The sequence below is a fragment of the Mirounga leonina genome, unplaced genomic scaffold (genome assembly GCF_011800145.1).
Source record: "Mirounga leonina isolate KUSES-001 unplaced genomic scaffold, KU_Mleo_1.0 Mir_129, whole genome shotgun sequence".
Lineage (NCBI taxonomy): Eukaryota > Metazoa > Chordata > Mammalia > Carnivora > Phocidae > Mirounga > Mirounga leonina.
In genome coordinates this window covers 51674069-51701072 of record NW_023270323.1, presented here as the reverse complement: position 1 = coordinate 51701072, position 27004 = coordinate 51674069, and the positions used below count along the sequence as shown (strand labels likewise).

The 27004-nt window shown below is 37.5% G+C and overlaps 1 protein-coding gene across 1 annotated transcript in view; it reads right to left on the bottom strand.

Moving 5' to 3' along the window:
* ARAP2 (ArfGAP with RhoGAP domain, ankyrin repeat and PH domain 2) overlaps positions 1-26989 on the bottom strand; it is a 183984-nt gene extending 156995 nt beyond the window's left edge. Inside the window, exons 1-5 of the mRNA XM_035005163.1 lie at positions 26861-26989; positions 12064-13120; positions 3333-3391; positions 2186-2265; positions 1371-1462 (exon numbers count right to left, since the gene is read on the bottom strand). Coding sequence (XP_034861054.1) covers positions 1371-1462; positions 2186-2265; positions 3333-3391; positions 12064-12971 — 1139 coding nt within the window. The 5' untranslated portion in view covers positions 12972-13120; positions 26861-26989. The remainder of the gene's footprint in view (positions 1-1370; positions 1463-2185; positions 2266-3332; positions 3392-12063; positions 13121-26860) is intronic.
* Between the last annotated feature and the right edge of the window lie 15 nt (positions 26990-27004).

The following is a 27004-nucleotide window of genomic DNA, read 5'->3' as shown; positions in this document are numbered from 1 at the left end:
GATTTCATATCTTCACCAACACCATTATGTAGCCGGCCCAACCTCTAGTCCCGGGGCAACATTGTGAAACGCTACCTCATCTATTTGGAGATCTTACTTCCAAACTTGTTGCCCTTCTCTGGCTCTCTACTATTCAATTCCAAGAATCCTATGTTCCATCATAATGTAAGAAAACAGGGAGTATATCCAACTGATGAAAGCTTTTGTACTATTTTGCAACACTAATGAGGAAAAACTACACCACACTATTGGCCAGAAAATGAGAGTCAGGGTACGATCAGAAGGTAAAAGCTGTGTAATCTATAATATTCACCGGAAGACATTCCTAATAGCTAAGCATATTGCTATAGACTTAAGGAAGGACAAAATAGATTCACTCAGTCATTTATGTATAATAAAACTCATTGCAAAGAAGTTTTTGCTAATCAATGAAATAGATAAGCATAGGGCTCAAATTACATCCTTCTGGATATAGTGTTCTAAAAATTATTACTTCCTTAAAAGAACCATTTCACCTGGCCCCTTCCACATTTTGCATTAGAACACATTCACATCAAATGCTAACTGAAGGTCCTCAATTATTTAATTTCGACTTAAGAAAACCCACAACTGGGCACCTGGGTGGCTCAGTTGGTTAAGCGTCCAACTCTTGATTTCAGCTCAGGTCATGATCTCAGGGTCGTGAGATTGAACCCCCACATGAGGCTCTGTGCTGGGCGTGGAGACTGCCTAAGATTTTTTCCTTCCCTCTCCCTCTACACCCCCCTCTCTTTTCCCAAAAACAAAACAAAACAAAACAAACACAACAGTGTCAGCCTTGGAAAGGGAAGGATAAAAATCAAAAATAAAATGAACATTAGGTAACGATGCAGTACACCAAGTCCTAATAAAGCTGAGAAAACTAAAATTTAAGTTGGTGCCTCACAAACTATTTAAATGCATGTGTGATCTAAATAACTGGATAACTGTCAAGCCACTTGTCAATGCTGAACTTCCAATAAAAAGGATATATTACATTTATAAAAATGCTGCACCTCAGGAATATCTTTTGCACTGCCTCTTTCTCCTTCATACTAACCTAACTTCTTATCTTTAATGTGCAGTTGAGGGCACCACATGTCTGCCACTTCGGGAGAGAAAGAATGGTTTTAAATAGGAAAACAAACATAACTGCTGCAGAATATCACTATGTACCCGATTTACAGATTCTAAATTCACTTATTAAAATAAATGCCATTACTAAAACATCTGGAAAGATTTGAACTTACCAGTGTAAACTATTTTCTTAGAAATACAGTATGAGCAAGAAGTCAACACTGTATTAACATTTTATTCAAAAGAATTAATCATCATCAATCATGACCTCATACCTTGATGTGACGAGAAAAGAGTTTCTTTCAGTAGTTGCTTCCCCTTTGAGTGTTTCTTCATGGGTCCAAAATTCATTCTTTATAGACCTCTTCTATTAAAAAAAAATATATATATATATTAGGATATATATACACTTTTTTTAGGATAGCAATATTCTACAAATATCCACAACATCTGAGTTTAGTTTCTTACACAAATGTCTAACTGCTTAGATCAATTTTCAGTAAAAGCAACTTAATTAGGGAGGCGATATTTGATGCCTTTTTCAGTATTATACCTAAATCATTACTAATTCATCACTTCAACCATGAAAAACAGAAGATGCCAACCAAGAACAAAATTTACTTTTACTTTGTCACTTTTTGTCTTCCAATTTCTCTTTTATTGTGATCAAGAAATAAAATACAAAAAAAGAGCACAAGAGGAAAAGCTAGGTGATAAACTGAATAATTAAGATGTACAATTAGAATTAGATATTTGGGTATAAGGCAAAGCAAAATCGAGGGGATTTTTGTTTGTTTGCTTTTGCTTTCTCTGAGGGTTTGTCTTTAAAGTAACTTATCTTTTGGAAAATTCTGAAAATTGGAAAATTCTGAAAACCCCTCTTGCATTCCTGAAATTGAACATGTTTTTGTGAAATATATTTAAAGATACACGTTTACCATGATTTTACTGAACAGAATTTTACTGACTGGAAATGTCTTTCTTCAATATAACTCATTCTTCAAACACTTTAAATGAAAATGAAGAGGCTATATAGACAGAAGAGCAAAGACTTGAATATGGAAAAAAAATGAAAATGTATGGAACTAACCTTGGAATTTTCTAGTCTCTGGAAGAGAAAGGTCTCTCCATAAGGAAAAATGGAAGATGAATTTTCCTCATTTGAATCTTCTGGGGAAATGATAGGATGAGAATGAAAAGATGTGAATAATGTGAAATATTACTTTTTAAAAAGTGTTTAATTATTTTATAGCAATATCACAACTTAAGCTTTATTCTCTGAGAGTCCAAAATTATGCTTATAATTTTCACCCCCAAATCAACTCTTCCCATGGTCTTCTTGACGTAGAACTCGCTGTGTATGCCTCTCACTTCACGACCAAGACACACTACTACTCACTGTTTCCTAAAGTGTGATGTGTCATGTATGTCCTTGCTAACCTCTAAGATCCATATTAACATGACTAAGCCCATTTCCCACATATGATGCAAATAGTCATGATGCCATGTATAACATTAATTCCTAAACAAGAGAATAGTATTAATGGCAGAAAATTAGTATTAGATCTATAATTTTCAATAACTGAATTATTAAAACTTCACTAACATAAGACCTAGATATTGTATCACTCAAAATACCAGGATCCACTTAATATAATCTAACACAACAGCCACTAACACACCTGTAAATAAGTTATTTCAAGAGAATTTCCACTGTCCTTGAATTACACAGATCTACAAGAAAGAATTCTCAACACTTGCATTTAGTTATGGCAAAAATTTTTTAAAGGATCAGTAACCAAGTGTTTGCCATCTTATGTTAAGAAGAATGTTCCTGAACTTAAATAAGCAGAACTTTCAAAAAGAAAGAAAAGCCTGTCAATGATGAATTTACCAAAGTAACGTCAGCCCTTTCCAGTTACCATAGCAAAATTACTTTCCATAAATCTATGTCCTGTAGCTCAGACTGTCAGAAACCACTTAATTTAGTTAAATGCCTTCAACTGTGGCTAATGGTGCAAAAAAAATCTTTTTACATTAGTATGTGCAGGTTTTCAGGAGTCTGAGTACATATTACTGTCTTTTATTCACTCGTCTTTAAAAACATCTGAGGTATTATGAACCCTAGCAGACATTATTCCCTGTTCCACAGGTGGGCTGCTTTATCACAATTTTGACACATTTAGGACTGTCAAATGAGTGCTAATTTACAAAGACTTTAAAATGTAAAGACTCACTTTCCTGTGTCACAGACTTTCCAGTTGAGGTAGCAACATTTCTTCTCTCACGGAAATAGCTTAAAGCAAAGAGGGGAAATAGATAAATTAAAACAGATAAGCAAAAATAAGTAAATTACTGTCTTGAGTAAAGGATTAATTATAGAGACACACATTCTACTGGGTAGAAAAAACTACTATTCAAAAATAAATTTTATTTTAATTAAAAAGAATGGCTAAATTCCATAAATGTTTTTCTAAGTATCTTCAAAGAGACTTCACAGGATTTTACAAGCATCTGCGCTCACTTTCATAATTCACAAAAGTAAATGAATATAGTTACCCAATGCTAGTATGCACATTGTAATTTCAAAACTGCTAAGCCATACCCTTGTGAGAAACAAATTTTCTAACTAGATTTCAGTATTTATGTGGTTTTTTTTGTCATTAGCTTTACAATGAGTCAAAAATTTGTGGGCTCTATGAGCATAGTATGAAAATACACAAGACCTTTTCTCAAAAAATTTCCTCCCTTGGGAGAGAAAGATTTCAGGTAAATTAATTAGAATACAACATAATAATGACAGAGAAAGAAAACACTGTAGAAACAGCTGCAATGAATATCCACTACTATATGAAAAAGTTCTATTTTTAAATCCATCTAAATGTAAGTATCAGGTGAGTGTCCTTAATGTCTCTTAAATATGTATCTGCCCAAGCAACTACAAGCAAGGATATAAAAAAAGAATAGAAACCAACAAAATAAAATATAGACAAAATTTTAAAATCATTGTAACTAGAGCTGGCTTTTCAAAAAGATTGATAAAACTGATAAACCTCAGGGATGGAAAATGAAAGCAAGACAGAAACTACCAGTATCAGGAATGAAAGAGGATATCACTACAAATGCTACAAACATTAAAGGGATACTTACAGATTATTAAGAAAAAAACTTTATGCCAATAAATTCAACAACTTAGATGAAATGGAAAAATTATCTGAGACATAAATTATCAAATATAATAAAGAAATAAAAAAAAATCTTAATATCCCTGTATCTATTAGAGAAACTAAATTTAGTAACTAGTCACCTACTGACAAAAAACTCTAGGCCGAGACATTTCACTGGTGAATTCCACCAAACATTTCAGGAAGAAATGATAGCAATTCTATGTGAACTTTTTCAGAAAATAGGGAAGGACAGACTATGTCCCAATTCATTCCATAAGGTCAGTACTACAGATAACAAAGCCAGTCAAAAACAAAACTGATAACTGTTAGAGAAATATCCCTCATGAACTCAGATGCAAAACTCATTAACAAAATATTAGCAAATCAAATCTAACAACCTATACAAAGAATAGATGAGATTTAGCCCAGGAGAGCAAAGTTGGTTTAATGCGGGAAAAATCAATGTAATTCACCAAATTAAGAAAATAAAAGAGAAAAAAATCACATTCTCATAACAATAGACCCAGAAAAACCAATAGACAAAATTCAACATCCATTTAGGACAAAGACTCTCAGTAAACTACGAATAGAAGGAAAATTCCTCAACCTAATAAAGGGCATTTATGGAAAACCTACGCCATAATTCACGTTACAGGCTGAATGGTTTTTCTTAAGATTAAGAGAAAGACAAGGAGGTGTGCTCTCCCCACTTACATTCACATTATTTCAGAGGTCTCCACCAGTGCAATGTAAGTGAAAGAAAGAAAAAGCATGCACATTGGAAAGCAAGATCTCTTATAAGCAGAAGGTATATTAAGTAGAAAATCCTATGGAACCTACCAAAAAGATTCCTAAATTAACAAGTAAGTCTAGCAAGGTCCCACAATAAGGGGGAAATGTTAACAAATTCAATAGTATTTCTAAATGACTAGCATTGAGCAACTGGAAAAATAGTTTGAAATACAACTTTTATAATAATACCCATAACCTGAAATACTAAGGGGTAAATAGATCAAAACATGATCTGCACACTTAAAGCCATATAACGCTGAAAAATTAAAGACCAAATAAATAGATATACCATGTTAATGGACTAGAAGACAATATTGTTAAGATACCAATTCGCCAAATATTGACATACACAGTCAACATAATCTCAGAATTCCAGGGAGCTTTTATATAGAAATTGACAAGGTGACTCTAAAATTTACATGCACATATAAATAACCTGGAATGGTCCAATAAATATTTAAAAGAACTGGAAGATTTATACAGTTTAAATATTTATTCTAAACCTATAGCAATCAAATCAGTGTTATTGATGAAAGGATAAGCACATAAATTAATGGAGCAGAATAAAAATACCACATAAATCCCACACATCTAAGGTCTACCAGTTTTTGAACAGGATGTCAAGGCAATTCAATGGGGAAAGGATGTTCTTTTCAGCAAATGTTGCAGGAACAACTGGTTCTCTCAATGGAAGAAAGAAGTGAATACCAACCATTACTTCGTACCATATACAAAAGTTAACTTGAAATGGAGTTTAGACTTACAGGTCAATGCTAAAGCTCTAAAACTTCTGTAAATACACAAGAAAATCTTTGCAACCTTTGAGTACACAAATGTGTCTTGAATAGACTACAAAAACCAAAAAAGAAGATTAAATATATATATTTAATAAATAAATTAAATAAAATTAATGAAAAGTTAACATATTTTACATATACTGAAAACATTTTAAAAAGGAATTAGAATAATTTTAAGTATATCTATTAGTGGTGTTTTAAAGCATATTTTGCTGGTTTTACTATTAGCCATATGAAATGTGAAGAAGAATGTTTGTGATTTTACTTGATTCTTATACTAAATATCCACCTGCAAGCAATTACCGAATCAACCAACTTCATTTCATCGACTGTTGAGGAAAGATTAGCTCAATATAGAAAAAAAGTTGTTTCGAAAATCAGTGATCGGTAATTTATATTCTCATTTATCTATGAATAAATTATCACAAGCTATTTTATATTATAAAACCTATTATGCCCAAAGCATTGTTAGGAATTTATATATCTGCATCTCATCTTTCATCCTCATAGCAGCCCTATGACATAGGACCTCGTGTCTTAATCCCACCAATAAAGAAAGGAGGCTCTCCCAGCCCACATCCACAGCTAGTAAGAGGCAAAGCCAACACTCTTTCCTCATTTATGTCTCTTTCTGCCCTATTGATTTCCCACCATTTATCCTAAAAACTGTAGATTGCTTTTAAATTTGAAAAATAAAGCATGGTTGATTTACAAAAATTAAAAACCCATACAGAAAGGCAGTAGTTACCACCTTCTCTTTTAATTATGCTTTTGTGACTTTGGTCAAGTTACCTAACAGTCCTGAGTCTGGTTTCCTCATTTATTGAAGGGGAATAAAAACAGGGCCTGCTTCCTAGGAATATTATGAGGATTCATGAGAAAATGCTTTTAAAGTATTTAAAGTGTGCCCTTCACAATATAAACACTCAGCAAGAATGAACCACTTATTATTTTTCTTAGAGAAAAAAAATGGTTGGTCCTCCCAGTAAACTTTACGTGCACATTATTCACATTTAAGTCCTTAAAAGTATTCACATTTTTCATTTGTGATAGAGAAAACATGTCAACAACCAAGTAAGGGAATAAACTGTGGGTTTGTTTTTTGTAAAATATTATACAGCAGTTATTGCATAAAATATGTGCCTCAATGTGGACAAATCTCAAAAATTATATTAAGTAAAACACCAAGTTGCAAAAAAAATAACTCTGATTATGAAAGTAGATCTTCAGCATGCCTACAGATGTTATTTTTTCATAAATGTTTTAATCACTAAAATTACCAAGAAAAGCAGTGCTATAAAGGTTAATTAATGTTAAAGATCTCCCTTTAGGATCTATACTTACCTGTTACTTAGAGAAGGCAGCCACACCAAAAAATAATTACACACCATAAATGGACCATCATTTCACAGAATGTTTTTAAAAAATGCAATTCTTGCAATTCATAACAGACTAACTACAGGTCATTACAGAACTGAATTCAGAAGAAAACCACAATCATGAGGCATCAGTTTAAACTGCCTTGAGGTTATATAATTTCTAACTAAAACACAGAAATCTGACTTCAGAAAACATGAGAGAGTATTAACTACAGCACAGACGAAGAATGTGAAATTTACAACGCACAGATAATTCTCAACCCAAGAAGTTCCAAAAAAATGTCCTTAGGATAAGAATAATGATAATTACAGAAGGACTGCAACACAAAAAATCTACATCATTATTCTCAAACTGTCTTTTTTTTTAATCAACTAGCAAAAGTTGCAGCTCAAAATATATTTTTTCATTGGCAGAAGTCACGAATAGACATTTTTTCAAGGAAGATATCCAGATGGCCAACAGACACATGAAAAGATGGCCAACATCACTCATCAGGGAAATATAAATCAAAACTACAATAAGATGTCACCTCACATCTGTCAGAATGGCTAAAATCGGCAACACAGGAACAAAAAAGTGATGGCAAGGATGTGGAGAAAGGGGAACCTTTGCACTGTTGGTGGGAATGCAAACTGGTGCAGCCACTCTGGAAAACAGTATGGAGGTTCCTCAGAAAGTTAAAAATAGAGCTACCCTACAACCCAGCAATTGCACTACTAGGTATTTACCCAAAGGATATAAAAATACGGATTCAAAGGGACACATGAAACCCCGATGTTTATAGCAGCATTATCAACAATAGCCACATTATGGGAAGAGCCCAAGTATCCTGTGACTGATGAATGGATAAAGATGTGGGGTCTGTGTGTGTGTGTGTGTGTGTGGAATGGAATATTACTCAACCATAAAAAAGAACAAAATCTTGCCATTTGCAAGGACATGGATAGAACTAGAAAGTATTATGCTAAACAGGTCAGTCAGAGAAAGACAAATACCATATGATTTCACTCATATGTGGAATTTAAAAAACAAAACTAAGAAGCAAAGGGGAATAAAAAGAGAAAGAGAGGCAAACCAAAAAACAGACTCTTAACTACAGAGAACAAACTGATGGTAACCAGAAGGGAGGTGGGTGGGGGTGATGGGTTAAACAGGTGATGGGTATTAAGGAGAGCACTTGCTGTGATGAGCACCAGGTACTGAAGTGCTGAATCACTCTATTCTACACCTGAAACTAATATTATACCATCTGTTAACTGGAATTTAAGCAAAAACTTAAAGATTTTTTCAAAGTGGTGCTTTTTTTAATTATGCAAAATAAAAAAGTATAAACCTAATGTCTTTTTACTTATAAAAAGTATGGAGCATAAATTATCATCATCCTCTAAGAATAAATCAAACTTTGAATTAAATTTTGATTTATTTAGATGAAGTCAAAATTTTGCAAATACTGAAATAATCAGCCTATTTTTTCACAGAATTTATAAGAAGGTATTTTAAAAGAAAATAAGGAATTTTGGATTGCTAAGCATTTTTCCGCTATAACATGAAATATGCAGTTTTTCTTGAACATGAGAAAGACAGAATGAGTTTCTGTATTTTTCCTATTCAATGTACCTAACAATTGCTTATTACTTTCCTGTACATTTTCTGCTCATATATATTTCAACATTAAAGTCTAATATAGTATTACCCATTTTTTTTAAGATTTTATTTATTTATTTGAGACAGAGAGAATGAGATACAGAGAGCATGAGAGGGAGGAGGGTCAGAGGGAGAAGCAGACTCCCCGCCGAGCAGGGAGCCCGATGCGGGACTCGATCCCGGGACTCCAGGATCATGACCCGAGCCGAAGGCAGTCGCTCAACCAACTGAGCCACCCAGGCGCCCTAGTATTACCCATTTCTAATGTCCATATCATATCTATGTATATCTAGAGAAAAATATCTAAGATTGCTATTTTTAATAAAAAGTTCAAAGAAGCCTGTACACTTCAGGTTTAGATTTCAAACTTTTAAAGGGCCCCCAGTCAATATAGTACCTCAGTCTTAAATTTTAAGGATGTCCTCTGATCACAGTGCAGCCCTGCGTATCACCCTCCTTCCCCCATCTCTGCTTATTTTCCCTTCCCTCAAAACATTGAGAGGCACAATACCTAAAAGAGAGGGCTTTATGACTTATGCCAAGGATAAAATAGTTGCATGAAAGATGTATGAAAATCTTGAAACTGGGAAGGAGGGTAAGAAAGGTACCTCTTCAGTGGCTGAAAGGTACTTGCTCTTCCCACCTGGTGGACTGACGAGGATCCTCCAGGAAGGACCGCAGGTCATACCTATGGCTCCCAGGGAAAGGACAAGATGCTGGAACTCCCTTTCGGCTTGGAGGCCTCGATGGGAGACCTCCAGGTGAAGCTGATAAGGGAAGAGCTGGCTCTTCAAGATTAAAAAGAGATTCTAAGGTTCACTGTCCATACTCCCACCCAGCCCAGACCTCCCAAGACTAGGAGCAGGCAGGAATTCAGGGAAAACTCAAGGCAAGGACAAAAATAATCCATGTGACCAGGAAGGAGTCAACTGTGTCAGATAAATAAGGAGGGAAGAGGCAGGGGGTAGGAATTCGTGTCCAGGGAGAGAGAAACAAAGGGCCTCACAGGAGGATAACACATCCAACATCTATACCTTTTAACAGATACATGAAATGTTAAACTAGTAAAGGAATTATGTTAACAGCATTGGCCACACACAAAAAAATATTTTTATTTGGTACATCAAGAAATGTACTAAAATATCATTTAGATGTGAATCTGATTACAGACAATCTCAGGTTATATACTCCACAGTTTTATTTTGAAAGTCATATAACATTTTTAAAATCTTACAAAATTATTATTTGCAATTCAGGCCAGGACCACAAGGAAAAACACAGTGAAGTCTGAAAATAATTTAGTTTACTTTCTCATTTTATGATACAAGCACCACAGATACATAGGTACCATTTACTGCCACAATCAGAGAAGAAAGGTTACAATGGGTAATCTGACAGGGTTATGAAGCAACTAGTACTAAGTTATTTATGAATGATTTTAACATTATTTCAATTCTCATTTTCAAAGACTCATAATCACAAATAATGTGAATAAGACTTTCATATGATACACAGCTTACTTACACTTACAACTGAATGAACACCAAAAGATTCTCAAAAATGTATGAAAAACAGCACATCTTGTTTAACACTTAAGCCAAATGTTTCTTATCTGAAGTTATCGTTACCACTCCCAAAAGGATTCTGTTCTGGCAAAGATACACTGTTAATGTGTGTATTCAAAGCAAACCCTTCTCAGTTACTTCTTTTTGTTTAAAATTAGCAAATCATTTTAAAACTAAAGTGCCATACAAAATTGGTCATCTTCTACATGTGCAACTAATACTTTAATTCTCATATATGCAATCCACATTTTTAATAATATTTACTAAATGAGGGGTTAAGAAAGTGAATGGGTCCTGGAGTCTGACGTAATGGAATGAGACTCCAGTTTACCACTCATGTGATCCTGGAAAAATGAATCAAGGCTCAGTTAACTCATAAGAAAGTGGATGAATTAATAATATCTGTGTCACAGAGCCACTGTGGGATTTAGATAACCCACGGGAAATTATAAACCAAACTGAAACCTAGGGTGTTTAATACATTACACTCTTACTACTGATTTCCAAGGAAAGACTAGACATTGCTATTGGCACAAAGACAAACTGGGCTCTCTGCCCTCAAAGAGCTTATGTTCTAATGAGAGGTTCTTAAATTAACAGTCCTGTAAATTGCCACATTTTCTTCGGCAAAATACTGAACTACCACATTTTCTCCTGCAAACACAACCAGGATCATGCACAATAATTACCACAGATACCACAGGGCTAAAGTACCAGCAGTAGGGACAGAGTGGATGCAGGCAGGGCAGGAGGATCTTGCAAAAATGCCAGGCAAGAGCCTGTGCAGGAAATCCGTAATTGCATTTAGTACCATAGCAGTTAACAGTCGAACCACCTCAGGACTCCCAGCAGAGACAAGTGTTAGCTTTTAGACAAAAAAAAAAAAAAAAAAAATCCCACCACAACCCTGGAGAAAACCACAACTATTTTAGGTGTAACTCTGAGAAAGGGATGAAAGCTCGTTCTGCTGTTAAGTCAGCTCTTAGACCCGCAGTTACCTCAAAGGACTACCAACCCAACATGCTGGGGGGCCCCTCCTCAGAATTCTGATGTCAGTGAACCTGGTTTTGCACTGTACTGCGACCATGTCTTTATGTTTCCTACACAACACCTCAAGGGCCTTTATTCCTCCCTACCTCCTTTGCACCTCGCGCACTGATCAGCACCCAAGCAGGTGGCTCCTTAGATGTGTCCTGAATTATTAATTCATGCCAACACATCGTGTCGGGCAGTAGAAATACACACATTAGAAAAGTGGCCCCTGCCAAAGAACAAAGAATCCAGTGGGGAGACAGAATCAGCAATTCTACTGTGAGAATTGCACTCGTGGAAGAATATAATACTAAGTGTGAAGGAAGGTATGGGAAGGAACGGCCAGGTAAAACTGAAGGGAATTTCCCCCAATTACATGGGAGAAAATTAGAGTCCCAGGCAGTCATAAGTTGGAAACAGGACCTGAGAAAGAGTATATAAATTAAATGGCATTTTCTAGTTTTAAAAGAAGAAAAAAAAGGTCAGTAGGCAACTTAATATAAGTCAAATTTACAAACACTAAAAATATGTATTAAAAGTAACTAAATTCCCCCAAACCGAATACTTATAGCTCATCATAAAAATTCTTACCTCCCTGAAATTCCTTTTGTTGACCCTGGAATCTCTGGTACAGGCCGATGTCTTAGCAGAAAAGACCGAGATGGTCTTGAAACCAACTTGCTACGGCTTCTCATAGGTGCTAGGATTGGAGATGATGGAACATATAAATCATTTACAACCATTTCTCCCTGAAATTGAAAGAATGGGGATGGTGGTGATCTTTCTGTTAAACCATCAGTTCCACTTCCAGAATCTGCCTCCGATATTGAACAGCCAAGGGAAGAAAGGCATTCAGAATCTACATCAGGAAGCTTACTCGCATTTTCTGAGATCAAATCAGATCTTTTTGCTTGCTGTTCTTCAACTGTGCAATCCGTAGTTTTCTCTGTAATCAAAGATTCCATTTTAATATTTTCATTACCATATAAAGTATGTTGGAAAGAACTCAAATCCAGGTGTTGTTCTTCTTCTGGAATGGGAAAGTTGTGTTTAAGGAGAGACAGCTTATTATCTGATTTAGAAGCCTGGCTATTTTCTACACTAACATCGTTTCGGTCAAGATTTTTGGTAACGGTCTCCCACTGTGTCGGGCTAGGTGCCGGCACACCAGCCGTATCAGAAGGTTCTGCGGAGGTATTCCGACCAGAAGATGGAGCGTGGCGATCCTCCGAAGTCTCATCGTCCTTCTTTGTTTTATGGATATTTGCATATACTGGGATATCTTGCATTTTTGACAAGATTATCTGCAACTGCTTCAGTATCCTCCTCCGGTGTCCTGTAGGTGATATTCCAATTTTGTGTAGTACACCATCATTTACCGCTACGCAGTCTTTCACGGTATTCAAACCAAACTCGCGGAAGCGTAGGAGGTACTGCTCCAAATTAATGCTCATTAGGAAATCTCTGATATCGACATTCACTTCACTGACTGAGGACATAATGGTGGCTTCATTACTAAGCTGATGTGTCAGAAGCAGTACACACACAGGAGAGTGCACTGCGGTATTGGTTTTTCCTCTATCACTTGCGACAGAAAAATGTCTCAAAATATTATTTTCTTCACAGTGAATATCTTATGTGCTTAAGCCTGCAAAAAAAAAAAATATATATATATATTAATTTATTAGGACATTTTAGTTAGTAAAACCTAGTTTTGCCTTATAAACTTTCTCTGAAGAAACACAACAGAAATGAGGATAATTACTTCAGCTCACTCAGAATTTAGAATCTTTGGCATTACTGTGCATGCCCTAGGAAGTCAATTCCTAGATAGAGTGTGGAAGTACAGGACAGAAATGCCATGGTAGTATCCAATAATGATTTTCAAAACAGGTAAAAAAGGACTTTCCCACAAATATAAAATGAACATGTGTCAAATAATGTATGCAACCCATTAATGAGGGAACCAGTAAGATGGTAAGGTTAGTTCCAAGAGCATTTATGGAACAGGTATAGACAGCCCATCAGAAAAGATTTTCTTTTTAAGTGTTAGACTAAGGTAGGTTAGATTTAAAAAACTGGTTAACGTCCTACAGGGCAATAAAACCATAACCTTCGGGGTTATCTACCAGACAAAAATCTATATGCTAACAGATAACTTCCCTGTTCAGGGCTCTAACTAGACAGTAAATAGAAAGTAGAGCACAAGATGAGAATTAAATACCCCTAGGGTGGGCCTGTTAAACAACATCCTCACACAAGCCATTGAAAGAACATGCTATACAGTCTTTTGATTTCCAAATTTTAGATTTCTCTTAACAGTAACTAGCTATGAACAACTTTCCCCTTTTATACACTTCCTTCAAAGACTCTCTTAAAAAGCACAGTTAAACATTTTTCTCAGGTCAGGAGTTTTCATTTCAAAAATGCAGCAGCATCTGGTGCCCCTGGATGGCTCAGTCAGTTAAGCATCTGCCTTCAGCTCAGGTCATGATCTCACGGTCCTGGGTTCAAGCCCCACGCCCTGCTCCCTGCTCAGTGGGGAGTCTGCTTCTTCCTCCCCTTCTGTTGCCCCCCCCCACCATACTCCTGTGCTCTGTCTCTCTCTCTTAAATAAAATCTTTAAAAAAAAAATGCAATAGCATTTTATGTACAATATTAATATACAAGATAAGACTACTTGAATAGTTAATTCTTAAATACATTAGATAATAGGAAATAAATTAATATGAAAGGAAAAGGAAAAAGTTTAAAGATCACATTTTCCTTTATAAGCAGCAGATTCACGTATGTTCATTTTTCTCCCAAACAACATCCTTAAATTTTTTAAAAAGTCAATTCATCTAGGTGCTGTTTATACGACTGGGTTCAGTCACATAAATGTAGAATATGTGCACATTTCTGGGTATTATGCTTCAATAAGGAGAAAAAAAGTACAGAACATGCATAACATATGCTGAAATAACAAAAGGAGACACGCCCCACCTAGGCAAATTGATCTGAATAAGTGTTGATCCCCTATCTCTGGAAATCACAAATCAAAATAGCTCTCCAACCAAAAGGCACAACTCAGACACTGCATGTCTTCTCTGCCTCAGACACTGCATGTCTTCTCTGCCAGTGACCCAAAAGCCACTGCCTCGACTACTTAAAAATATCAGCAAACACGGACACACAGGAATGCGAAAAAAGGGAAAGCACATACTGTACTCAGGCAGCACTGGAGAAGGAGAGAAATAAAGATACAAACAAGAGATGCAGGGCAGGAAATGACTTCGACAACAAGGTATCCCTCTGTCACATTCAAAATGGCAAAATGTCAGGACAAAAAAAGTAGAAAGCTAAACCTCAACACTATATACAAAACTAATGCTCAAATATACCCCTCTTGCTCTACACAATTATTTTATAAATACTTTTTTTTTTTTTTTTTTTGCACATCACAAATGGAAATAACTATTGCCAAATTGGCTAACACCCTGATCTTGGACTTCCCCATCTCCTGAAATGTGAGAAAAAAAAAAATGTGTTTTTTTTGTTTTGTTTTGTATTAAGCCAAACAGTGTGTGGTATTTTGTTGCAGCAAACCAAACTGACTAATACACTCCTCTGTCTTCACTGCCCCTGCCATGGTCAGATGCTCATTAGATCTCTTGCCTATAACAGTTATAAATTATAGATTATAACAGTTTCTAAACAAATCCCTCAGCCCGGCCTCCATGTATCAGTGAGCTACTGAAAATCCAAATTTAGCACATCCCTCCGCATCCTCAACAGGATAAAGTCTAAGCTTGTTACCGTGTCCTACCACAGTCCGGTCTCAGTCTAATAACAACAATAATAGCAGCTACTACTGATGTAAACAGCAATTATGTGCCAGATACCATACCTCCCATTATTTACCGCAAGGTAGGTGTTCCTGTGTACCAGCTCCAGTCTCAATTTCAACCATGCCAAACATGCTACCAGCCTCGTTGTTCACTTTAGCTCATTATTGTTAATTATCATTCCTGAGGCAACAAACTGTTTAATAGCCCCACGCCTCTGGCATATGCTCCACCTGCCTGCAAATCTGAACATTTTGGAAAATCCTATGCACAATTTAAAATTTTGAATAGGCAGGCTGGTATTACCTCCTCCGTGAAGGCTTCCTTTCAACCTCTTAAAATACAATGGATCCCTCCTTTCTTCATACACATGTATAACTGGAATCCTAGAACTCTGCAAAGTGCTTGGGACATGTTTAAGAGACAGTAGAGGATGGAAGGGATAGAAGTGGTTGAGAGTTAGTTCTACGGTGTGTGTGCGTTGATGTTTTATACACAACTCCCTTTCCTTCCCTTGGAGTATACACATACACTTCCTGGGTGGCTCAATCAAGGATGGATACACCAAATACCCAAAACCATCTCTCTACTATCATTCCACATGCTGAACATGAACTTGATTCCTTTCCAAGATTTGAAAGAGGCTTCCTTCCACAGGCCCTACCATCATCCTCTCTGCCTTTGTCAGCTCCATCCTCCAATCACCAGACTTTTTAACTGTCTGACCACTCAAGGGTGTTCACAGATCCAGTTCTTTCTGCAGAGGCTTCTACCCCATATGCACGTCAGATGCAAAGAGATGGACATGCCCATTCTATCAAAGGCTACCATGTGTACACTCCTTAAAATGATATCAAAGCCCTCTATATTCTGGCCTCCACCTGGGCACAGGGGCACGCATTCTATGCCCTGGCTCAGTGGTTCTCCATGACACTGGTCTGTGGATCTTCTGACCAGCAACAATGGCTGGTAATAAGCCCAGAAATTTGTACTTGTAACACACCCCAAAGATGACTGGGGATGTGCAAGAAAATTTTCCAGTTCTAAGTTCCTCACATTCACCAAGTATACTTTATACCATCCCACCTGAGCCTAAGCTCATCACTCTCCTCCCCTAGGATGGAATGCCCCTCTTAACACAACTGCCCCTCAGTCTGGTATCAGGCGCAAACCCCATCTTCTCCACTTCCTAGCAATGTAAACACAGGCATATGTCTGTGTGTCTGTTTCCTTACCCATAAGATGGAAACACTCAAAGGTACCTCCGTCCTGATGAAGTGTTAAAACAGTGCTTAGTACATGTCAAGTGCTTAGTAGACATACACTTCCACCATTATATTTATTTATTTCCATCCCTATCATCATCTCCCCACAGCTAAAATCTTCCCCATTCTTTGAAGTCTAACTCAAATGCCACTTCCTTTACAAGGTCTCTATTGAACAAAAAAACTCTCTTCTCTGTATTCGTACAGCCTTTACTACTTAAGAGCATTTAATCATATTCCATTCATTCCATAGTAACCTACAGAAGTGGGATGGTGCAGAACAAAACCAAGATTTTGGAGCTGGACACACTGAGTCAAATCCCAGTTCCTCTACTTGCTAGTTTTGTGAGCCTGAACAAGTATTTAACCTTTTCGGGCCTCGGTTTCCCCTCATCAGGAAAATAGAATAATAATACCTATTTCATATGGCTATTGTGAAGTATCTAGAAAACCAACTGCACACAGAAATGTTAAGTGCTTGCCATTATAATGATTTTTTATTATCCCACAATAAACTAATAACTCTGCCAAGACGATGACCAGCCCATATAAGCTGCCCAATAAATGCCAAATTGTTTATAAACATAGTGCACAATGTATATGGGGTACATGTTTAGACAACGTACAAATAGTTGGCATTACAGATGTGTTATACATTTGCCCATCCTATCCTGACCACTTTTCAAGAAGAAGTAAAAGGAAAGTAATATTTAGGACTCCCTGCTCCATGCCTGGCTTGGATATCACTTAATAACACATTATCTTATTATCTTATTGAGCTCAACCTTGAAACTCCATCATGAACCAACTACTTCTCACCACTTCTTCTCACAGCCTCATCCAGGCCACCATCTTGTCCATCTCAGACCACTATAATAGCTTTCTGACTCATACCCCTGATTCTGTCCGGCCCCCCACCCCCATATACACATAGTATAGTCTCACCAGAGCAGCCAGAAGGATTCATTTTACAACAAAAGTCACACCACATCACTCCTTGGGACCTTCCAACTTCATATTCCCTGGCTGTCTACGCCATCACTCAACTGCCACCAAGTTGGCCTCAGTTTTATTCCCACCTCATGAGGTCACTTCTCACCCTCACATCTCCTTCAAATCTGCTTTCCCAACATAACACCCATGGCTCACTCCATCACTTTAGCAGGTCTCTGTTCAAATGTGGCTACTTCATAGAGGCCTTCCCTACTCCCTCTCATGCATGCCAGTGGCCTGGTGCCTCACTATTCCTTACTCTTACTCTATCTTATGGCTTTGTTACAACCTAGTATCTGTGGACTGTTCCAAGAGGGCAGAGATCTTGTGTACTGTTCACTGCTCTAGCCTTTATGTTTGAACACGGTCAGGCATACAGCAGGTGCTCAATAAATGTTTGCTGAATGACTTCTTCCCAGCCTTCAGATGATTTAAAACGGAAAGTGTAAAACACACACAATGTTAAAGCTTGTTTGTCTAGGTCACCAAATTTGCCAAGAGCAGACACAGGATTCACATGCAGATTTCTCCAATCCACCTAACCGCTAAAAGAGATCTTCAAATTAGTAGGAGTTGGGGGTTAGCAGAAGGTCAGCTGGAAGCATTCCAACCCACCTGTGGGGCTTTTAAAAACTCATGGGTTGGGACAGCTTTCTCTTTCCCAATGCCTCAAGTAAGGTAAACCACCACAGTGAGCCACTCCCACCACCCATCCCTCCACCCACTACCAGTGGACCTTGGTCACATCCCCTAGTTGAGCTAGGAAAGAAACACCTGAAAACCATGAGCCACTTCTTGAAAACCATGAAGTCATTAAAGTATTCGGCGCTGACAACTTCTGGAATCCCATTTGCCTAACTCTCATATCTTATGGAAGGGAAAAAAGTAGCACCATACAATTGAATTCAGTCATAATTTTAACCCATTTTTTAAAGCACACCTTTTTAAAATCAGAAACATAATCTTAGAATATTTAGAAACTGCAAATGTGTCAAAATAGGTTTAACCATCACAGGATCACAAAACCAAAAGGAACCTTACAAATATCTACCAAATAAAAAGAAATTAGGCTGCCACACGAAAAATGAAACTTTCAAGGTTGTCGATACAACTCTAACTGATTTGAAGAACAAAGAGAGTCTATTGTATACCAGAACAGTGGTTCCCAATGGATTGGAACTATCTCCCAGGGGAAACCCAGAAATGTGTGAAAAAAAAAAAAAAATGCTTTTGCTGGTCATAATGATTGAATGGCACCAGTAAATAGGAAAATTGATTTATGACACCCTGCAATGATCCCCAAGGTAGAAACCTCACAATTTTTATTCCTCTAAATCTCTACAACTAATCAGTTACCCCCAGAGGATGACTGACACTATAGATGATAAGAGATGTGTCCCTGACTTCAAGTTGGGAATAAACTTACTGTGGAGAAATAGCTAATCCCTTAAAAAACCAGGGAGCTCCATATGGATAACACACATGAACTAGTTAGTTCAGGCCACAGGTCTTCACAGAATTCCATCATTGCTTCAACATATAATAAAGTCAACAAGAAATACATATCATGGTTTTTGCACATCAAGCTAACTCACATTTAATACCAAGACGTTAACTCCAAGTATTCATAAAGATGATATTTGACTGTTCCCCCACAACCATGTAGAACAGGAAGTGGTTTAGAGAAAATATGCTTGTTGTCACAATACTCCATCCCATAGTATAGAATAGATTGCAAAGGGTCAAAAGTCAAAAATCCTAACTTAGTTTTCTAGCCTGAGTGCTTAGCTGCCAAAAATACTATAAAATTGGCCGTTTAGCACCCCTCTCTTCTACCACCCATTCACATACTCAAGCTTGCGGCAACACTACCTCCACCAAACCCCTTACAGGAAGCCCAGTTCCCCCAATCTGTCGTAACTGTGGTCACCCTCAGGCCCTGACCTTCACTGCCATGTTCTCTACCTTGACCACTACTCCTCCCCACCCATGAAAACAGTGCCATCCTCGTTCATTCTCCCCCAGACGTACACACTACTAATAATAGCCAATATCTGCAGATGTTGGCAAACCATCTGTGTAGGATCTCATTTAATCCTCAAAGCTGCCTGGGGAGGAAAGTCCCACGCTCAAAGCCACACAGATAAACAGCAGATAGATTCCAGAATTCGAAGGGTCAGACTCCATGACCTGTGCTGTTAATCATGATGCCCCCAAATAGTCACGTAACTGATTTAACAACAGAATGGTACCAATATGAAGATATTTTTCCTCTCCTTTGACTCTCCAGCTATGCATAAGCACTTACAGTCACTGGGGAAATCCTGTTTCAATATACTATGTCTTGTAAGCTCAACTGTTACATACCTTTTCAGTTTGTGAGTATATGTGTCCATGAAAGTGATTACAAATGGAAGCCTACATTAATTTACCTTTACTCAGGGTGATATGTGAGACAAAACGACAAAAAAAAAAAATCTTTGAAATTACTGTATAAAGCAATGGTACCTTAAAATTTAGCTGATTAAAACTTATTTTGCATCTATCATTTCAGGAAAAACAGCTACTGTAGCACTATATACTACCAAAGTATGAAGTCAAAATCGAATAATCAGGGGCACCTGGGTGGCTCAGTCGTTGAGCGTCTGCCTTCGGCTCAGGTCATGGTCCCGGGGTCCTGGGATCGAGTCCCACATCGGGCTCCCTGCTCGGCGGGAAGCCTGTTTCTCCCTCTCCCACTCCTCCTGCTTGTGTTCCCTCTCTCACTGTGTCTCTCTCTGTCAAATAAATAAATAAAATATTTTTAAAAAATCAAATAATCAAATATAACCAAAGTAAGTAGTCACTGCCCAGGAGAACAGTCAATAGTGACGGTAAAAGCAAAAACAAACGCAGCTTGACTAGAATAGAAAGTACTGAAGTATTGTTCCAGAAGGTACTAGACGAGGGTCTTAAAAGGTTTAACTTTAAATGTGATGCAAAAGAAGAAGTGTAAGCAACCCAAATATTCACTGACAGATAAGAAACAAAATGTTGTGTACACAGATAACTGAATACCTGCAGCCATAAAAAGGAAGTTCAGCAATATTCTACCACATGGATAAACCTTGAGGACATTACGCTAAGTGAAATGAGGCAGTTACAAAAAGACAAATGCTGCAGGATTCCACTTCTGTGAGGTATCTAAAGTAGGACAATTCATAGAAAGTAGAACGGGCTGGCAGAGGAGGGCAGTTGTTTCATGGGTGTGGAGTTTCAGTTCTACAAGATGAAAACATTCTGGAGAACTAGTTCACAACAATGTAAATATACTAACTACCCAACTATGCCCTCGAATAGTGAAGATGGCAAACTTTATGTTACATGATGTGTTTTGTTTTGTTTTGTGTACCACAACGAGGAGCTAGGGAGACAGACTAGAAGGTCTGGGCCAGCTTCTCAGCTTTTATTCAAACTGAACTTCCTGTACATACTTGGGACCTTTTTAACTTTCCTTTAGAGGTCAATTCAAATCTTACAACTAGGGACCACCACATCCATGAGTCTTCCCTACCTATTCTGTCCGTGCTTCCACCCAGGCAGGAGCACAGCGCTCTGGAGTCAGAGTACTAGAATTCCAAACCAGCCTTCCCCATCTATTAACTGTGTATTTTACTAAGTTATTTAACTTCCCTGAAGCTCAGTTTCCTCATCTGTAAAATGAGGATGATATACCTCATATTGATAGAATTTGTTAGGATTCAACAAGTAAAATTTGTAAGGTACATGGAATAGTACCTCACATAAACTGCAAATGTGCAATCAATGTTGGCTATTATTATTCACTCACTTGTAACAATCAATGTTGGACTTGGTCATATACTGTATTGCTGCACTTGGTTTGACTGGTATTCCTCTGCCTGCCTAGTAAAATTACATGCCTTTAAATTAGCACTGTAAATTCTTCTTCTAAAAGGCTACAATGCACCAAACACAGCAGTAAACATAGTTTTATTAATTTAATAATATAATATAATTCAATAATATAATTTAATAAAAATAATATTAATAAATTAATAATATTAATTTAATAATATAGTTTTAATAATTTATTAATTTAATAATATATTTAATTTAGTAATAATTTAATAATAAAAAATAATATTTAATAATAATCTGTGATTAGATTAGTGAGAATGAGGACTTTACCTGAAGACTAGACTTGGGACACAGAGCTCGGGGATTACCAGTGATCCCAGCTCTGCCATGTGCTAGCTGCATGACCTTGGAAAAGTTCCTTTATTTTTCTGCGCCTCACCACGGTCATCTGTAAGGAGTAGTGACAATAGTGCCTGTTTCGAGGATGAAATGAGTAAATATGCATAAAGATCTTACAACAGTCCCTGGCGAGCAATCAGCATTTAATTAGTGTCTGCCAGATGGAAAGGTTTGAGCTGAAAATAGTCAAAGCCTGGGCAAAAGCATTCTGCAGCCTGGATCAAGGAGAAAGGATTGTTTTAAGTTATATTTTGATTATTTACTGTGCAATTTGAAAAATACAACTCTTTCAAAATCTAGAACTTAATATCCATTTCCACATCCAGTTAAGGCTAGGAGTGATAATTCACTGACTTACTATGAGAAGTTACTAGTAGGTTAAGTAGTACCTAGGTTTAGGTATTTTAGATAATAATCTCAATAGTTAAGTGCTTGATAATCTCCCTAGCTTCAGTAAATCTTTCTCTTTCAAGCTGTCCATCTAGATTTTTAAGTTAACTGGCTAACGTTTGAAACTTGTTTTCAGTTCTAATTCACAGATCTTTGAAGGAGAGCCATAATTCTTGAGCAACCAGACAGGTTTCACCTTGCTGCGCTTCTACAAGAACAAAAGTGGGGACAGTAAAAAGGAATTAAGCCAAAGCCTGCATCATTGTGGAGATCTCCCACCTGTGGCTCCCTAGTGGGGCAGCTGCTTCTGCCCAGTGCAGCCTGAAGAGGAGAACTGGACCACTTAGGTATCTTGACAAGAACATGAGCACACATTCTTCAGGATTCTCTTCCATTTCATGTTACACTGAACATAGCTTTAATTTACTCAGGTCAAAACTAGCATGATATTGTAGTTCAACGGGAAGATTTTAAGATTTACACTTATGTGCACTTTATTATACATTATATTTTAATTCTAAAATTTCAGTATAAATGTATACCCTACCATTTCTCTGAATTTGAGACACATTTTTAGACTAACAACCAGATGTTTCAAAATAGCCTACTGTGAACTTCCTCTCTTTGCATTTATAAATAGCACCCTGACCTCTTTTCCAGCTGAATTTGGGATCTTACTCCTATTGGTTCCATTATTGTCAGTCTCTTTTTCTTAAGAAAAGAGGGTATCTCAGCAAATGTCTCCCAACTTCCTGACTCATTTACTTATATTTATTCATTCAATAAATATTTGAGGAACACTACTCTCTCCAAGAGTAATAATAGCGGGAAATATTTGCAGTTCAAGATTACAGCACCTATTACCTCATCTGAGAACAGTGTCAAGTGCCACAAAGAAAGTGAAGATGCAATGTCTTCTCTCAAAGAGTTTAAAAATCTAAAGGAGTATAGAAAGATCTATAAGCAAAGGAAAATAGCACACATGCAAACAATCATTTCTTTACCCCTCAGTTAAGCGCCAGTAAAGAAGGAATACCGAAATTGGAACACTCTGATATACCCCCAAAAAGCACTTAAATAGTAGTAAGAAAAATCTAATTTTGTGACTTTGACTTTCACATGGCTTACATTTTTTTTTTAAAGATTTTATTTATTTATTTGAGAGAAAATGAGATAGAGAGAGAGAGCATGAGGGGGGAGGGTCAGAGGGAGAAGCAGACTCCCTGTTGACAGCAGGGAGCCCGATGCGGGACTCGATCCCGGGACTCCAGGATCATGACCTGAGCCGAAGGTAGTCGCTTAACCAACTGAGCCACCCAGGCGCCCCTCACATGGCTTACATTTTGAATATTGCTTTATTGTTAATTACATAGAGAAGTAGAACCATCATCTTTCATGAGTGCCAGGGAACTCTAAAAATCTCAAATTAATTCCATGAAGGTAAGTGAAGTATGCAGCCCTTCAGAGCTTTGAGAACGGAGCGATCCGTGAAGGGGCTAGGCAAGGGAATATGAAGATGAGTAGGAAGAAACGTAGATACAGGCAACACTATCCGAAGCAGAAGAAATGCCATAAAGGGGGCACAGAGGGAGATGTCTTCTGGTAATAACAGCAAGGAGATGAGAAGAGCTGGAGCCGACTTAATGTTCAAGAAGTAAGGAAAAGTGAGGCCAGAAAAGGAAGGTGGAATTGGCTATGAAGGGCCTTGAATAGCAGTCTAAAGATTCCAAACTTCATCAGGATACTGTGAAAGAGACTTGGCAATGGCTGTTATCATCACCACCTCCAGAGCCTAAGTCACCTGATAATCAGCATGCAGACAACACTTCTCTTCTGCTCTTTCCTGATCATCTCTCCAACTTCAAATTGATTAATCATTCTTTCGTTTTCCTAAAGCTATGTAATATAACCTGTAGAGAGTCCCTTTGTGCATCCCATTTTTATGAGAAACATGAGGGAATGTTCACCACCACCTTAGTCCTTCCCTGAGTATGCACTCAGCTACCCATCTACCTTTGTACACAAATGGTATAACATAGGAAATTCGTCCCACCTCTTTACTAGTACTTTTTACCCTTGAAGCTGCTCAAAATGACTACCCAAGCCAGATGAGGATTCCTTTTTTTCCTCCATAGCATGGGTAAACAAATATGCTTATACTTACACTAGAAAAGATCTTATAAAGAGAATACCATTGACTATGACTTCAAATAAGGAAATAAGCAAAATGGTTTAACCATCATTATATGTTTAATCCGGCCAATACTATTAAAAAAAGGAAAAAAAACTAAAATGACAAACTACCGGGGTCCAGGACTTCACAGTAAAGCTTAAAAAGACATCTCATAGCTTTTAATCTCTCATCAATTCACACTTGGTCAAAGCTAAGAAATGCAGGGGGGGGGGGGGGAGTTGGAGGGGGAGACGAACCATGAGAGACGATGGACTCTGAAAAACAAACTGAGGGTTCTGGAAGGGGGGGGTGGGAGGATGGGTTAGCCTGGTGATGGGTATTAAAGAGGGCACGTTCTGCATGGAGCACTGGGTGTTATACACAAACAATGAATCATGGAACACTACATAAAAAACTAATGATGTGAAGTTGGTGATTAACATAATAAAAAAATTTTAAAAAAAGAAATATTTCCAACATTAATAAAAAGTTCTCTACATAATATTTTACAGAAAATTCCAAAAATTCCTCAATTTAGTAAGTGCCAAGATTGGATCCAATAAATGAGTCTATAAATAAATGAGAAAAAAAAAAAACTCTTGTTAAAAGAAAGCTATGAAAGCAAAGACCATCATAACACTTGGCAATCTCAAAACATCTTTCACCAAACTTCCTCAAAGTTGCAGGAAGGTGGGATAGAAATTAAAAACAAAACACTTCTTGGATATCATGAAGTCTAGAATTCGGAGTTCTGGGGTTTTTAAAACTTCACAGTTCCATAGTACTAACGTAAAAGTTTCCAAGAAAATTGTAATTCATGGGCACAAAGGTGGCTCAGTCTGTTGAGTGTCTGCCTTCTGCTCAGGCTGTGATCCCAGGGGCCTGGAATGGAGCCCCTTATCATACTGCTTGGGGGGGGGGGGTCTACTTGTTCCTCTCCCTCTGCCCATCCCCCTTCCCCCAACCCACCCCCCCGGCCCCCTCCACATGCTCTCTCTCTCTCTCTCAAATAAATTTTTTAAAAAATCTTTTTAAAAAATTGCAATTCACTGTAATAGGAGTCCTAGACATAACCACAGTAAGAGTAGTTGAATTGGAAAGTATTAATTGAATATCTACAAGTCTTTCACTGCTAGAAACTTGTAGTGATATTAGATGATTAAGAGTTTATCTTTAAATATACCATCAGCAAAAATATATATATATACACACACACACACAATCAACTTTCCTCTCCTGGACAACCCATATAAAATCTGACAGGTTTAGAGAGGACAGAAAAAACACAAACACACACCCACGTAAATAAGTTTTAACAAGTCAACTGACTTACCCCCTAGTTACATTTTAATTTAAATAAATCTTTGAGTACTAACAAACCAAATCTATATAAAACACTCTTGGGGTTAACACCCACTTTAAATGTCTGTCTGTTAAATATATGTTTAAAAAGAAGCCAGGGAGGCATTTCCACTGTAGGCTCCAGCTTAGTTCCATGACCCATTTTACTCTTTTCTTTCTTTTTTAAACATTGTTAAACAGTGTCATGTCATGAGAATTTTCCCTCAGTATTTCTCTTGTAGTGCATGAAAGTCATAACTAAAGGTTTAGAGGGATTCCCCCCCTTCAAAAAGTTAGCTTTCTTTTTAAAACTGCCATAACTTCATCTTCCAATTACTTACGGGCAAAGTTCCATAAGCTCATGCGGGTGTAGAGTGCTTAAGTGCGGGGGAAATCAATACTGAGCTTGTCCTAAGTACAATACTGTTATTGGTAATCACAATGACATCCGATTAAATGTACTTTTAAAAATAGTTTCTTTTTCAATACGCTTTTTTTTTTATAACCAGAAGGATATACTCCACCAAGCAGCCTACTTCAAGGACAACCTTTCCAAAAAAAAAAAAAAATGTTCCTATCACTACGCAAACTTGCAAAAGCCTCAAATGTCATGATTCTATTTTTTCCTCTAATTATCAAAGCATAACAGTTCACAATATAATTTCACGAAGCCTTCTCCCAAATCAAAATAACTCCAGATCGCCGAAAGGAGGTGAGGAAAGTGTTTAAGAAAACAAGCCTGGGCGAACTTACGACACTAAATGAGATGGACACCCATTCCCCCAAGAGACTTGTCTCCAAAACAAAATGAGAAAGATCGATCACGTAAACTCACTGCCGACAGGTCCCCGTGTACGGTGCTGGGTTCAGGCAGGTGGAGGCCAAATGACTGCGATTAAAGTTAATTAACAAGCCTGTCCTCTTAAAGTGTGTAACGAGCAGGGTGCGGGGGAGCACAGAGATCCGAGCAAACTCATTACCTCTACCGAGGAAATAACGTGGTGCCCGAAACTCGCTAAAGGGCAGCTTCTTTTTATTTGGGGGTGCGGGGTGCTGGCGGAGGTGCCTAGTCGTCGGCGCGGATTCTCACCCTCCCACCCTCGGGTCAAATCACATTAGTGAGGAGTTTTTATATCACTTACCCGCTTCTGGTTTCCTTTGGACGCCCACACGCGGGAGCGATATCCAAGGGGCAGAACCGGAGCCAAGCACTTTGCGCTCTGGAAATCTACCCGGAAAGCGCCGAAAAGCCCCGGCCCAGCCTGAGACGGCCCTCCCGCCCCCCC